This window comes from Nicotiana tomentosiformis, chromosome 8 (genome assembly GCF_000390325.3).
Source record: "Nicotiana tomentosiformis chromosome 8, ASM39032v3, whole genome shotgun sequence".
Classification (NCBI taxonomy): domain Eukaryota; kingdom Viridiplantae; phylum Streptophyta; class Magnoliopsida; order Solanales; family Solanaceae; genus Nicotiana; species Nicotiana tomentosiformis.
In genome coordinates this window covers 136687107-136703504 of record NC_090819.1, presented here as the reverse complement: position 1 = coordinate 136703504, position 16398 = coordinate 136687107, and the positions used below count along the sequence as shown (strand labels likewise).

At 34.4% G+C, this 16398-nt stretch overlaps 1 protein-coding gene across 1 annotated transcript; it reads right to left on the bottom strand.

Annotated features, from left to right (window-relative positions):
• Positions 1–1995: 1995 nt before the first annotated feature.
• Positions 1996–12288, bottom strand: LOC104115370 (golgin candidate 6). Its single transcript, XM_009625984.4, has 20 exons — positions 12140–12288; positions 11890–11946; positions 11738–11790; positions 10807–10934; positions 10655–10707; positions 9524–9670; positions 9361–9434; positions 9201–9270; positions 9072–9125; positions 8869–8964; positions 7514–7564; positions 7347–7433; positions 7086–7199; positions 6936–7007; positions 6483–6668; positions 6191–6294; positions 5882–5930; positions 4649–4714; positions 3180–3968; positions 1996–2690 (listed from the first exon to the last, which is right to left on the bottom strand). Exons 2-20 carry the CDS (start codon positions 11911–11913, stop codon positions 2163–2165), a joined length of 2745 nt encoding a protein of 914 aa, XP_009624279.1. The 5' UTR covers positions 11914–11946; positions 12140–12288; the 3' UTR covers positions 1996–2162.
• Positions 12289–16398: the final 4110 nt, after the last annotated feature.

The window sequence follows — 16398 nt, the reverse complement described above, 5'->3', positions numbered from 1 at the left end:
AGAAAGATGCAAAGCAAAAGCGATAGCTAATAAATAGGTCCTTCACTGAAAAGCGAAATAGTAAGACACAACATTGCCACTAGCTATCTTAGACAAAAACCCTACCTGGCTAGTGCCACAATGGTACGAAGTAAGGCAAGACTTAACTACCTCCTAACCTACAACCCTAATACTTAACATCCACATCTTCCTACCAAGTGTCATGTCCTCGAAAATCTGAAGTCTCGTCATATCCTGCTTGATCACCTCTCCCCAATATTTCTTAGGCCGCCCTCTACGATATTTCTTAGACAACCCTCTACCATAGTTACAATAAATAAATACCATAGAATTCATACATCATCAATCAGCAGGCATATTACAACATGAACCAAAACAAATAAATCAACTTAAATAATTTGGAAAAATAATAAATAACCAAACTTGAAAAGAAACAATATAACTCCTCATGAATTATCACATTGATGGTTTGACCCAAGTTGACAGAGAAAAAGGACTTTATAACAATCTAAGATTAAAATATTCAATTTTTCCATATTCAAGATTGTAAACCCTTGTATCTGTTACAAAACCATCTTCCTCCCACCGCTCGATGGAAATTGTACTTCAAGGCGGCTACCGAGATTCTTTCGCCGCGATGACTTGGCCAACGACACGTGCCCTTAGGGGCCAAAACCCCTATTGTGGGTCGGCAAGCGGACGGCAGGGTCCTTAAACTCAATCCAATCATTGATAAAATATATGTGATTAGGCTTGACTCTATCACTTTTGATTACATCTAATTCGTAAACTTTAATTTTAGAGGTCTGACCCCTATGTCCGTGCCTATATCGGGCAACAAATAATAGTGCACCAGATACCTCGACTAGATATAAGTGATCGAAATATTGACGAAACATATCATCCTTCGGGGGGAAAAAGAAATTGTGGCTTAATATTTGGTTGAGGAATGCTAGGTCCTGCAATGTCAAAACCCCAAACTTCGCAATCGTTAGTGGGCGTTTGGACATAAGAATTGTAAAATTCCGGAAGAAAAAAAAATTCAAGTGAAACTGGTATTTGAAATTTAGAGTTGTGTTTGGACATGAATATAATTTTGGGTTGTTTTGAATTTTTGTGAGTGATCTTATCTGAGTGCAAATTTTGAAAAACAACTTTTTGGAGTTTTTTAAATTTTCAAAAAAATTTAAAATTCATCCTCAAGTGAAAATTGAAATTTTTTTGGCCAAACATTGATTTTGAAAAAAGTGAAAAATTTTCAAAAAAAAAGTGAAAAACATTTCATGGCCAAACGGGCCGTTAAGAGCTATTGGACATAAATTTTCCCCTTATAGTAATTCGTAGACACTACTGGACCATTTTTTGGGAAAAGATCACTTTTAGCGCACTATCAAAACTATTTATACGTTGGTAACCATAAAAATATATAAAATTTATATATATATATATATACACACAATTCGTGCTTTGTCGACAACTTAAAAAAAACATACTTCTCGAATTTGGGTTTAAAAGGGAGAAAAAAGACCTTGAATATATATAAGTTAGTTTAACAACATAAATCTTCTATTTTTAATAAACGTAAATATTTATTTCAGTAGTTTTATCGGCAATGAAAAATTACTTCTAGTTCTTTTTAGTTGGAGTTATACATGAGTCTAATTCGGATGAATAGTCAATTTGCTGTAATGTTCGTTTATTTGAATATCTTATTTTCTCCCAAATCGAATCACTATGATTAATGCCTGAATTATAGAATTATTGAAACTATTTAAGTGGGTAAAAACAATTAATGGCGTATCAAAATTGGTATCTCCTATATTGTTTTTAAATCCCAAACTTTGACCAAAGTACGTACACGTATTTCGTTGAAAGGCTTACCTCTATTTACTCCGAAATGAATTATGCGTCATTTAAAAAGACTAAAATGTTAAAGACGAGACACTATTACTTAATTTAAACAGAGATGCAAAGGAAAGCAACCTAGTAGAGAAATTACAAGCAAAGCAAGAAGATGGTTTACATCCTTAAATTATGTTGGTATTGGGAAATTTTTACAATGTACAACCCTATGCGCCACAGAAAAACAAAGGGGAGTGGAGAAGAGAAAAACTAACAAGAAATACAATGAAATAAATTTACTTGAGAAAAAAAACATCATTCTAGTCTTCATCGTCACCATCATCAGCACCAACATCATCCCCTATATCTTCCAGCAATTTATCTACATCTTCACCTAGCTCTCTTAGCCTATTGCCAAGTTTGTCCACTTTGCTCTGTTCTTGTCCGAGGCAGACGAGCAAATCATTCAGTTCAGCTTCACTCTCCTTCAAAGCTTCTTCCCTTGCTTCTTCCTTTAACGCTTCAATGTCTCCACTCTTTAAAGCTTTTACTTCTTTTTCTAGTCGGAAGTTGGCCTGTTCCAGACTGTTGTATGCATCAGACAAGCTTTTAAGATCAGATTCCGTCTTCCCAGCTAAGTTTTTATACGTTGAAGCTTCCGATTCAGCTTTGGCCTTTTCTGCCTTTAGCATCTCTATACGTTGAGAAGCTTCTTGAAGATCTCTACGCATAGTCTCCAGTTGAACTCTATCTGCGCCCCCACTGACTTTACGCTCAAGAGGGGATGAGTTGTTCCCACCAGTTTTTGCCAGATCCTCGGCCAAAGTGGCATTCCGACTCAAAAGGTCCTTTTTTTGCAGAAAGCAGAGAAAGTGAATATTGTCAGAAAAGCAAAGGTATGAAGCAAAATGGAAGGAGTACTGCATACACGAATCCCAACTATACAGAAAACAAAATGAAGAAAGCTGCTCGAATTATGAAATGTTAGTATTCGTAGGGTCTCCCAGGTTGCATTGGAAGATAGGTGCACACATGACTAGTATAATCCTATGAATTACTTTACCTTTCTTAAGTTGTCGTCTTTACATGATGCAGTAATTTTTAATCATAAAGAATAAAGATGGCTAAATTAGTGAAAAATGCCATGATAGTTTTTCTCAAGTAAATTAAATATCAGCAGCTTTGATTTTCCTAGGAACTGTCTTGCAACTGAGACCCCAACTGTGCAGACAAAACCATATGCAGATATACAAATAGTGAGAAGAAAATAAATCAATGTTTGTATTTCATAGAAAAGTACATTTATTCATAACATAAGTTACCCCAAAGGTCCTTACCTGTATCTCATGGCATTGCTTCTCAACAAAAGTCTTCAGCCGCTTGATGTAGTCAACATCATTTTCCCCACTCTTTTGTTCAAGTTCTGCTGGTACAACTGTCACCTGGGTCTTTGGGCTGCTGTAAGCTTCTACTATCTTTTCTCTAATATCAGCCTCCAAGCGCTTCATAAAATAGACGAATGGAGAATCAAATACTGATGTAAGCATAGGATGGTTCTCATTCTTCTGATCAGATGATTCATTTCCGACATCTTCAATCTCAGCCATACTAGCAGCAGTAGATCTTGTCAGTGGCTTACGTGGCAAAAATGGCTTAGCAGATGTGAAAAGAGAGCTTTTCTGCATTTCATCAAACTTTAAGAAATATGAAGTAAGCCCAACTTTTTGGCTTATGGCATCAACTATGCTAAAGGCATCCCTTCCACTAGCATTGCTTTTGTTGTAGATTACACATTCTCCTAATAGTACTGCAGCCAATCCCCTTACACATACAGTTGTGGTAGGATTTGAGACCAGCTCCAGCAAATACGTCAGGTGAGGGCGTGAATCAAGGAAGCATTGCACCGCATTTGGACAATCAAAAAGCCAAATAATTAGCAGTTTCAGGATAATGGGCTGAACAAACACATTCTCAGATGTGCTTGTGCTTGTGCTTGTGCTTGTGCTTGATTTTCCATCTTTGCTTTTCATAGAAGAGGCAAGAGCCAGATACTTCACCATACGGTGTAACAAAGGTTCCGGGCCTCCTAGAGTGGGCATAGGTGCTTCAAGTTGAATTTGCAGAACCTGCAATTCACTTATATGTTATAACCAAAGAATAAGGTAGACAAACTTCTATATCTTATAGTATTTCTTATAACAGAAACAGTCCAGCGTGACTGTTCTCCTAAATATAAGGTGTATCTTGCTATATCTATAAAACATAAATGAATTCTAGCTCCACAAAACATAATGGTGCAGAGCACACTCGACTAGTAGCCTGTTTGGCCAAACTTTTCCAAGTTTTTTTCCAAAGTTGAAGTGTTTGGCCAAGCTTTTAGAAGAAAAAAAGTGTTTTTGAGTAGAAGCAAAAGCAATTTTGGAGAAGCTGAAAAAAGTAGCTTCTTCCCGGAAGCACTTTTTTGAGAAGCACTTTTGAGAAAAATACACTTAGAAGCACTTTTTAAAAGCTTGGCCAAACACTAACTGTTGCTTAGAAGTGCTTTTCAAATTAATTAGCAAACACAAACTGCTTCTCACCAAAAGTACTTTTGAAAAAAAGCACTAATCAAAATAAGCTGATTTTTCCAGCTTGGCCAAACAGGCTATAGAACTGATAGCAACAATAACAATATAGGTGCTGAAAAACACTTTGACAACATCGCTCAAGGATAAAAATATCGTTTTCCTTTTTGTTCATGTGTGAAAAACTTATTTTACTTGGATAAAAGAATACATCTCTGGATGGTGGGAGGAACTTTACATACCTTTTCCTTGCATTGGTTATTACCCTTGATGACATGCGAAAGAACACTGGCAGCTCTAGAACAAGTCTGCATATTTGAAAGTTAACATGCTGAATCTATCACAAAATGGCAATTAATACTCCGAGTATACATATCAACTCCTGAACCAATAGACATGTGCTAACAGAGGGAGAAACACCAAGAGTCAAAATCTTTTGAGACAATCATTCGACACGTTTTGTAAACCAGGATTTTCCTTTCTTTGACATATTTTAGGTATTTCATGATTCACGTGCTGGTGGGAAGTGGGTTTAGGGGTTCTGGCGTTCTGCCAAGAAAAGATGATCGGAAGCATGGAGAACAACAAAAATGTGTAATCCTCTTGGCAACAGCAGATACAAGCCCAGAAATAATGATAATTGTTAGTAAAATGATAATATATTCATAAAAAAATAACAGGTCAATTTTCACCTCTAATTTCGGAAAAAAAAACACAATCTTCTAATTCTTGGAAAACAAAATCGAAACTGAAAGAAGTGGGTATTTTGGAACAGGACAAGCAATATATAAACTTTAACTACACATGAGCCTTTCAAAATACTAGCTCCATTTTGATTAGTAAGAAGATTAAGAGCAAATATGTTTGGATAGCGTATTACATCAAGTTAGTAAATAAGCATCACAAATGTTTGGTTTAAAATTTGAGAAAATGAATTTGTTTCCTTAGAGTACATTATATCAAGATTGAAACAAAGTATATTGCCTAACAAAAATTATGGACCAAATTATATTCATTTGTTTTACAATTTGATATAATCTTTTTTTTCCCTCCTAATAAGTAATCTGATATCATCTTTCTTCCGCATTCAACTCAGTAAAAATGATGTCTACAATCTTTATTAGTTTACTATGTTTAACCTTCTAAAACTTAAGTATTATAGTTGTCTTTCTTATGGTTTTTCTACTTATACAAATGATATTAAAGAAGTATATCGCAAGCAATTTACATCTTATGTCAGGTACTGATCGTCAATTGTTTCTACTCCATGAACCGAAGGATTATGTATCAGGTATCATGGGAACTGGATTAGTCTAGTGTCCTAAATCAAACAATAGTCTTGCAGATGTGAAAAATTACAAACCAACAATGATCAAGCGCAGAAATGTCTATTTTGCATTTTTTTGATAACAAAATGTCTATTTTGAAAATTATCAGAGAACCATCGAGAAAGTGTACAAAACCCATGACATTACCTCAAGATCACCTTCGTTTTCACCTGTGGTAAGACCATGTAGAAGCATGCTGCCCCCAAAAAAGGAAAAAGAAAAAAAAAGAGAAAAAAAGAGATGAGGGTTTGAGATGTGAAGTCATCTGAAGCAAATTAAGCGTTCCTTTCCTTTTATCTTTTTGCTTTTTTATTTTGAATTTTGAATTTTGAATTTGTTGTGCGTATTTATGGGATGAGGGGGGGTGTTTAATGGATACTTTTATTCAATGAGAAGACATTGTAAATACTCTAAAAAGAAGAACTAGGAAGTAAAAGTTTCAGCAGCATAGATTACCTTCCAAATGACATGTTAACATCCTCCTCAAAAGGGGCATAAATCATTGATTGTGGCTGAAGAATTAGAGTAGATGCCAACATTGTCTGGCCATCTGGATTTTGCTGCACCGATCACACAGAACATGCTTTGGAACATGTACATTTCAAGAAAGCATAATGCACAACTAAAGTCCCAAAAAAGAGATAATAAAGGAAGGGTTGTTTATCAATATCTGACATCATTCTAAAATTGTAACCAACTACTTGAAATATCTAACCTAATTAAGCAAGAACTCAGTTAAGATGCCAACCTGACAGAAGTTCTTAAAAAGATAGTCAGCTGCCATGAATTCTTGCTTACTAGAAGTACGCAAAAGTATCCGGAGGACAGAATTCAAAGCAGGCTCTAAATCTGGTTCCTCTCCGAGCCTTTTGCTTGCAAGTTCTTCAAGATTCTTAGGGTGATTCGCAATCAGATCACCGATGGAATGAAGTGCCTGACAGTAATGAAAGCCGTGCTGAGGATAAAGTTTCAAGAATCCACTAGCTATAGCAGCAATTATACTGAACAATGTTCACTCTGTTATAGTGTAAATGGAATTCGCAGAAGAGAAGTCTTAGTAACCATCATATCACCTCACCCCCTAACACTCTTTTCTTGATTTTGCCTATCCTACTATCGAAAGTGCAGAAAGAAACCATGAAAGTTGATTAACTAGAAAGAAAGCCATCGATTTGAAGGCATCAAGAACTAGTCAACTCACCATACAACGCACTGGAACTGGAGCCCATTGGCTTTCAACTCCCAACATGAAGAGATGGTCCAAGACCTTTTTCTACAATATCAATCAGATAGATGTCAGGAAGATGATGCGGCAATCCAAACATAAGCAGTCTCACATTAAAGAACAAACCTGAACCAAGACTGTTTTATTAGTCAGCTTATTTGCATCTCTGCCAGGATCAGTTTCTGGGCCACCCATGATTAGCAAATTAATGGTTTCTAGCACACTGAGTAGATTAATTGTCTACTGGCAATCAATTGAGGCACAAGAAAATGAGAAGAGACCAGTAAGGCTTAGATAAGGCTTAGGTACAGAAGTAAATCATATTAGCAGCCCATTTAATATATAAAAAAAATGAAAGAAGAAAAACAAATGGATTTTGGGTTTAACCTTCTGTTGTGTAAATCTGTAGGTGGTCCCTCTGAGCTTCAGAATTGATAACAACTGATCAAAGCCCATCGTCTCCCTAAGTAATACCTGTAATAGATTCATAGTAAATACTAGGAACATAAAAATTATATGAGTAATGAACACTAGGGATGCACTCAAGCAGAAACCTGATTTGACGCACTATTGCGGAGGAGATTGTTCAGCAGTTCAAGACAGTCCTGAAGAATTCCACAAAAAAAGCAACAAAAGGTTTCCGTTAAATGTTCAACGACAAAGCAGTGATCAGGAACAAGTTAATATTACTACATTTTCTAAGAAACCAGATGCAAGTGTACTGTAACACATGTAGGCAATTTCTAGAAACCATGAACTACTAAGATTTACTACAAAGAATGAAGGTGTTTGAATACCTGAAATAAGTAAGAACATGAAGAAAATTCTACCCAAATAAGAAATTGAAAAAGTAAAAAAGGCAAGAGAATGACAGACGACACAAGTTCAAAACTTTTGAACAAACTCCAGCATCATTAGCCATTCTTTAGGTGTATTGCTTTAGCTTGAGTGCTTCCATGCCAGGTAATGAATTGAAATCTTTTTGCTTGGTTGAAGGAGAAGGAAAAAAAAACAAAGCCGAACTATTGAAAGAGATTCAAGATAGTTCAACAAAAAGCAGCTGCTTCACCTAAAGATACGGCTCCTAGGACATTAAGGGAAAAAAGGAGAAACCAAATTAGAAAAGATTTAAAGGAGTGCTTTATCATAGATATGGTTCAGACTAAGTACGCCTAATGAAGTGGAAAAAGCCTATTATGTTTCCAGCAGCAAGCTATGGTCTCAAGACCTGGACTAGTCATCTCATAGAAAACATCGGCCCTCTCCCCCCTCTTTCACTTAAAATATCTTTATCATGTGAAGTTATTTGGATAAAGAGCAGCGAGCAAGCTCCAAAGCTCCACACAGAGGCCAATTCTCATTTCTCAGTTTAGAGATAGATTAAAAGCTCTCCCCACTACCCGGGGATTTGGTGTGTGTGTGGGGGGGGGGGGAGAGAAATTTTAAAGGACGATAGTAACAAAGAAAAGAAACTAAGAAAGACTAGCAATTTATCAACAAAGCAAAACTGCTTCTCATCACCATTAAGTCAATAGGTAAAAAAAATAAGTCATTGAGTTCCCTTAACCCAAAAAGAAAAGAAAAAAAGGAGGTAAATCATGGAATCTCAAATAAGAAAACAGCATAAATTTGTATATTTTGATTTTCTCTTGAAATGTTGACTGATAACCAATATCAAGAGTTGCTCAGTTACAAAAAAAATTTACTCAAATCAGCAAGAAATTTGAGTGAAGAAACCCTAAATATTTCATTGACAGTTTAAGCGAATTGAGCACATGATCACTGAAAAATCATTTGCGGCCCCCTCCAGAAAGAGGGGGAATGGAACATCAGAGTCATCTCAGTTCTCCTACTTTTATTACTCCACAAAAAACATTTTAGACTTAAGCGTAAGATCACTTATCCAAACCTGCACAACAACTCCTCCTTCTGAACCTCCCTCCTCTTTTATAATGCTGAATATCTTTTCGAAAGCACCTTCAAAGACCACGATTTTTTGAATTTGCTGTAGTAAAGGAGTTAGCCATGTTAGGCCACAAAGTAAAATCTGAAGAAAGAATTTTTTTAAAACATGGGGGAGGGCAGCCACCAAGGAAAGGAAGCAGTACTTACTTCAGCTTCACGTGTCAAATAAGTTAGAAGTAACAGTGCCTCATTTCGAATGACCTTCAATACATGCCAAAGGTTAGAATCCCACAAAGAAGAAGAGCATAAACAATTTTAACATTTCCCAGTTCATACCTCACGATCCATAAGCATATCCATCAGCCGTGTGATACCACGGGGAATGGTAAGAATAGCTTCCTGTAACCTGAACATTATTTCAGCATGCCGTCCCCTCAAAGTGGGTTTAAAAAGGATGAATACTTGTAATAATATGTAGAGAAAGTACTAAAGATACCTTTGTGGAGAATTAGTTAGGAGGGCTGTCAAAAGTTGAAGTGTATAGTATCGTACATAGAAATCCTCCTCTGACTGCCAGGGTATTAGTTCAGCCAATAGCAAAGAGATTATTCACTATACAAATAAAAACAAAGCAAGAACAATAGCAAGAATATCCTTACCAACAAACTTAAGAGAAGAGAGATATTATCTACTTCTCTTGAAAGCAAGTCACTATTCATCAAAGCTGGTTGAACCTCATTCATAGGCCCTTTTGCATGATCAAGTGGAGTTAAGGCACTGACAAGAGTTTCCAGAGCCCCCCTGACCTTCAAGCACCAAATATGAGTAACTTTTAGTACCAAGTGAGATGAGCAAGGTAACAATGTTGCATAAAACGTGCATCAATTGGCAAAAACAGGAAGATTTTGTCATTCGCCATCAATGGAAATAAAGGACCATTTCAGTAAAAATTTGTCGTTGTGTATATATTTTTTCATAAAGTAAGAAAGTAGTAGGCTTTTTTATGGAAGGATCAACCAGAAGAATCACGAATTGCACTAAATCTTTCAAAAGTAAATACCTTGTAGTCCCTGAATAAAATAAAATAAAAGGTAAATACCTTGTTGTTTCCAACATGAAAAAAAGGTTCCACCAACATTGCTGAGAAAGTCGCACAAGTTTTAAGTCGGAGATAGCGTCTAACAAGAATAGTTCTTTACACCAGAAGACCAAACAGTTTGATAGACAAACAACAGAAAAATAGTCCAAAGCATGAAATCATTGTGTATAAGAAAATCTGAAAATGTAGTTCTCAAAGTGTTCTTTCCTTCTAGTAAGTCTCTTTAGGATAAAAGCTTAATATTAGTAATAATTCTTAAAACAAAAACAAAAAAAACTGAAGGAGAAAAAGGAAAAATCTGAAATAACAGCCAGCACACAATAACTAATAAGACGTGTTTTTCTTTTCTTTTTAGAATCAGTAAAGACAACATGAGTCCACAAGAAATCATCACCCGCGGAGTGGGTGATATCAAACTCAGTCAATGACAACATTGACAACATTAGTTTTTAACATATACATCTACAATAAGTAACAGCTATACTTTTCAAGAATTAGCCTTGACTTCATTATGGATGTCAATAAATTCGCTCAAGTCAAGTTTACCTTTTGTACCACTCGAGGAATAAAGCACCCAATTACCTAGCACTATAGCTTGATTTCAGGCCAATAATACACAGAATGCAGAAACTCCGCTAAAATAACATTAACATATCTTTCAATTTTAAAACAGGCAACAAAGCAATTGTACCATCTCAACATCATCCCGCTCCTCCTTTAAGACACTCAATATCACTGGGAACCCTGCAAGAAACATAAGATATAAATAAACATCATTACATACTCACTGGTAAAGAAAAATAGGGCAGGAATTCCCTTGTCCAGATAACAAGAGACACTAACCCATTGCTCCAAAGGCCATCTGTCCAGCACGACTTTCAGTGACAACAGACTGAAGATCAAGTATAGCTGCTCTCCTGTCCTCAGCCAGCACACCGTTGCTAATCCGGTCAAGCAAGCGTTCGACATAGCTATTGGTCAAAAGAACAAACTAGATTAATCAACATGCTAAACTAGTTGGACTACACTGCAAGGTGGAAATATGTTTTGATCTTCTTAAAAACAGCAAAAAGTAGCACAACATAATCAGCTGGACAATCTAAGGGACAAATTCAATTTCCAGGGTCATGTCATCATATCCCAAACATCTCCCTCATTCTAGCAAGAAGTCATTTCTTCTAACAATCTAACCATACTGGAAATATAAGTACTGCAGCAATATCTACCAAGGCTCACATTCCATGGATACAACACACACTTAACCCATCAAGATATATGATTAAAGAAAGTATTTATCTGAATTCAAAGTGAATAAATACAGACCTGAGTCTATTTTCTTTGCCAGGAAGTGGATCATTTATCTTACTATCTTTCCTTTATAACGTTATTTATTTTATACGGGTCTTTTGATAACCGAGGAATCCCCGAGAACAAGTGGTGCAAGTTTCGAAACTCGGTGAATAATGGTCCTGCCTCTACCCTTCTCCACCTAAATACCAGGTTTTTGAATGTGGCAGGGTTCTAGTGTAACGTGCACCTAGCTCACAAATCACTTGCTATGCTCTTACCACCAAACCAAAGGGCAATCGATGAAATGGATATTGAGGATTCATATAGTCAACCCCGACTAAATTGAGATTGAGTGCATAGTTGTTGTTTTCGTTTTCAGTTGTATATAAATGTAGCTCGCATAAACCACCATAATTCATAAATGCACATGGGATTCAACCCATTACAGCTATCAATAAAGGAATTGATGAAACAAAAAACATACCTATCTTCACTTGAACCGGAGTTCTCATTACCAAACACCCTTCCAACTACACCCTGCAACACATTTCAATCAATTCAATCACACCTAACGCTACAAATTATCACAATATTTGTCCATCAGAAAGTGCCCATTTTAGGAAACAAAATAAGTACCTGGTACTTTGCAACTAAATCCATCTGGTCAATAAACTGATCACGTCACTTTAAATTCTGGAATACATTACGAGAAAAAAAACCTCAATTAACAATTCAGAACACAACAGGATCAAACCCGAATAGAAAAGCAGAAAAATATCAAAACTTAATCAGAAATTGAGAATAGTTTCGATCAAAGATAGGTGATTATAGTATTCTATAAGTAAAATTAAAAACAATAAAGAGCTTTTGTGGTGTGTGAGCTTACCTGAGACAAGAATCAGATCGCAGGAGAAGGACGGAAGAAGAAGGAGGGAGAGAGGGAGAGGGTCGGGTCAAAACGTTAAAAGGATGTTGGATTGGATTCAAAACCAAATGACGTGTGTTCCGCTAATTTGTACTAGGCCCCATATCTAATTGGATTGGATTTACTTACTTACGGGGCAAGTGCACATATAGCCATTCCTTCGGTACTATTTTGAGATTAGTCCATATATATTTTGTCCCGAAATTTAAAATTAAAAATCTTAACTTCACGACGACTCAGGATATTTTTGTCTTAAAAAATTAAACTAAAATAATAAAATTTAGGACACACTGGTTAATTCCTAAATAGCAGTCTTTTAGAGTGACTACCTGATATCATTTCTACCTTATTTACGCGGGCTTGATTTCTCTACCCGAATTGCTTGCTTTTGATGTTATCTATTACCCCTTAATTTTTGGGAGAATGACACAATTACCCACAAAAATAAAACTATTTATCCTTGCCTACTCATTTACTTTTCTACCCATCAAACTAATTATATTTCCTACCCATGATAGTTTTTATGGGTAGTTTCCTTTTTTTTCTCCTTTTCTTTTTTATTTCTTTGCTTGTTTTCTTCTTTCCTTCTTTTCTTTCTTTTCTCCCTTTTTCTCATTTTCTTCTTATTTTTTTTCTTTTTCTTCTTTTCTGTTCATTTATTTTTTTGCCCAAATTATATTATTATTATTATTATTATTATTGCCATAATTTAATCTCACACTCAATTTTGACACCTTCTCTATTTTTTTGTTTATTTTCTTTATTTGTTGTTCCTTTTCTAATTTTATTTAACTCCTTTTTCTTTTATTTTCTTTTTCTCTTCATAATCTAATTTCATTGAATTTTTTTCTCCTTTTCATTATTCTTTTTTTATACAATAAAAGAAGATAATTAATAAAATTAATATTTGTTCACCTTTTTTAATAACTGGTATAATATATATTTTATCTTTTTTCTTATTTTTTTAATTCAATTATTAGAATAACTTATACATTATAATTATTTTCTCTTCTCTTTTTACTTTCATTTTTTTATTTATTTATTCTTATTTATCATTATTCAAATCATTTTTTATTTCCTTTTTTTCGTAATCTAATTCTGCACACATTTTTGGCTCCTTTATTTTATTTTATTTTATATTTTTATCTATTAATTATTAAAAAATAACTTACTTTAGCATATAGTATATCAACAATAATATACTAGTAGCAGTTGAAGTATATTAGTGAAGTATACTATGATGCCCACATGCTATATATCATATACTAAATGTGAGTATATGATATCGAGAACTCTGTTAGAAAATTTAAAAAGGACCCTTTGAATTTTTTTTGAAAAATAAAAAAATATCAAATTTAACTATATTGTTACATTATACCATATACTGTAATCATATACTATTGCAATAAATTATACACTATTAAATTAAATATCGTATAACAAAACGGTATATAATATGTTATTTTGGTATATAGTACAAATTAGTCTTATTCGCTAGTTCAACTCAATTTCAACCTAAATGTCAAAAATCTATTCCAGAATTTATACCAAATTGACTCAAACTTTAGCCACAACCTCCAATCAAATATTTCAAACTAAATATCTTGGCTTAAGAAAAAAATTAAAAAAACATGAGAACTCCGTTGAAAAGTTAAAAAAGAACTCAATAAAAATTTCAAAAAATTCAAAAAGGACCAAATTATAATAGTATACTGTAACAGTATACCGTTGGAATAAACTATATACCAAATAGTATATAGTATATCATTTTGGTATACAATATAAATTCTTCTTCTCCAGTACAACTCAACTTTAACCCAAATTTGAAAAATTTACTGCAAAATCTCCACCATAAGAACGTCGTCTAAACTTTGAATAAGGACCTGAAAATTTTGAAAATCTGAAAAATTGTCCAGTATTTTTTTAACCCACTTGTTTTCTTCATGATTTTGGCTCACAATAAGTTTCACAACAAAAACAATATCAATTTCAGTCGCGCGGCAACACATAAAAACTCAAAAATACACAAAAGACACACATTAGTTCTATCGAATTTTAACTTTATTATTAACACCTAACCATCGATAACCATGGCTAGTTTTCCATGTTGGTTCATCTACGTAGCATCTCATTCCCCTAAAATTATCCCTGCTACATATTGGTAAGAATAAGGAAGAGATTTGGAGAAGTTAGGGTTGGGTAATAAAGAAGATGCAGAGAAAGATAAAGAGATCAGAAGAAAAGGTTTCCATGATTTCGAGTATTGGGAAATTGGGTAGGCGGGTAATATATTCTCGTAGGGCATGTAGTTTTTGTAATTGGTTTTAAAATGGATAAAGACGGGTAATTTTTGTTTTGTTTTGTAGGTATATGACGTAGTTTCCACTAATTATAATTAATTAAATTGTAAGTGTAGAAATTCTTAAACTATCAGAATAACAGATCTATATGGTAATCAGCAAAATTAGGATAATAATAGTCTGTTAAATTAAATCAATAATATAAAAGGTCTTTATATAGTATTAATATGTATGATTCAATCTTTTCGAATGCAAACAGTTTATACAATCAACTGTGGAACTGTGTTACTCAAACCTATCTAGGTGGAATTGTCACTTGAAGAGCGAAAAACACAATACAAAATTATGCTCGCTAGTCGAATATAGTATTGAAAATATCATATCCACAGGGATTGAAATTAGACAATATTTTCGTAGCTTCTAGTCTTATTGCTATTCAAGATGATCAACAATTTGGAGTTGTGTGAATTAAAAATAAAATTAACTAAAAGTCTAAACTATTGGCTAATGACAATCGCAACAAGAGTAAGCAAATAAGATATCAATAGGAGAAAATAAGGGTTTATTGGATAGGTGCAAGATACTTGTTTGTGAATTAACTCTAATTACTTCACTCTATGGTTCAAGTGAGTCTCTCGAATTCACTCTATTATTAGTTCGAAAGTTCAGTAGAAATTACTATTTCGATTAAGTCTCAACCTCACAATATAAACTAAGTTAAGCTCAGCGAAGATATGCAAGAATTCGTAGTGGGTTAATCTTTAGGAGAACTTCTTTCGATTATTCTCCTAACTAGGTCTAAACAACAATTCAACTAGCCTCTTTCGATTACTAAGAAGAATCAACGAACTCAACCAACAAGATAATGCAAAACATCACAAATTATGCCTCTTCCGATTACATAAATATGTGAATATATATGCAATAATAAAAACACCCAAAATGATTCAATACATAAAACTAGAGTTAATATCCACAAACAATTCTCAAAACACCAAATCCACCAATCTCTAAGGAAGAATTACTCCATAGACATGGAGTAATTCATCACAATTAAGTTTAAAGTGAAGAAAAACATAAAACAATTCAAACCCTTGTCTTGAGTTGGGATTGAATGATAGATTCCTTGTGCTTTTCCTTCTCCAACTTCTCCTTAGACTCCTTAGGTCTTAGATGTGTCAAAAGTGGTCAAAATACCATTTTTTCATGTATATATACCAAGTAGGGTCGGGCCCAAACGAAAACACCTTCTCTTACGCGAAAAAGATACTTTTTTCTGGACAAGACGTGTGCGGTCGCGCACTTGGAAGTGTACCCGCGTACTTGGCCGCGCACTTTTCACACTGTTATGCCCCATATGCGCGGCCATTGCGCAGATGTACACTTGCCGTGCACTTTTTACCCTGTTTTGTTGGGAATTTGAAAATCCATAAAACATAAAAGTTGTAGACCTTTTAAATAACTTTCCAATGATATATTGTAGAGCCCAAACGGATCTCTGAACGAAAAGTTATGTGCATTTTTCCGGACACTGCACAATATGCCTGCTCGATTCTTCGTTCGTTCTTAACTATCATCCGTTGATCCCCGAACACGATCCCGGCTTAATTTCTTGGGCTTTTACTCAGACTTCAAAGCTCCAAATCACTTGAATTCATTCCATAACATCTACATAGCTCGGAATTATTCTTACAAGGCATAAAATACATAATTAGTGCAAAACACTAGCGATTAAAGCTCAAACTCAACTAAAGTACAATAAATTAAAATGTAATAATTAACTAAAATATGAGATTATAGCCTACTATCATCACTAAACCAACACTTCGTTATGGTATGGATATATCAAAACTATATAGTATACTCTTCGTTAGTATACTTTCAGTTTCTGAATAAGATAATAACGAGTTTATTTGTTGA

Coding starts and splice junctions, on each gene's coding strand:
- LOC104115370 (XM_009625984.4), bottom strand. CDS start 11,913: ATGGATTTAGTTGCAAAGTACCAG. Junction 11,791..11,889: donor ATTTAGTTGCAAAGTACCAG/GTACTTATTTTG, acceptor AATGTGTTGCAG/GGTGTAGTTGGAAGGGTGTT. Junction 7,008..7,085: donor ATAAAACAGTCTTGGTTCAG/GTTTGTTCTTTA, acceptor TTGATATTGTAG/AAAAAGGTCTTGGACCATCT.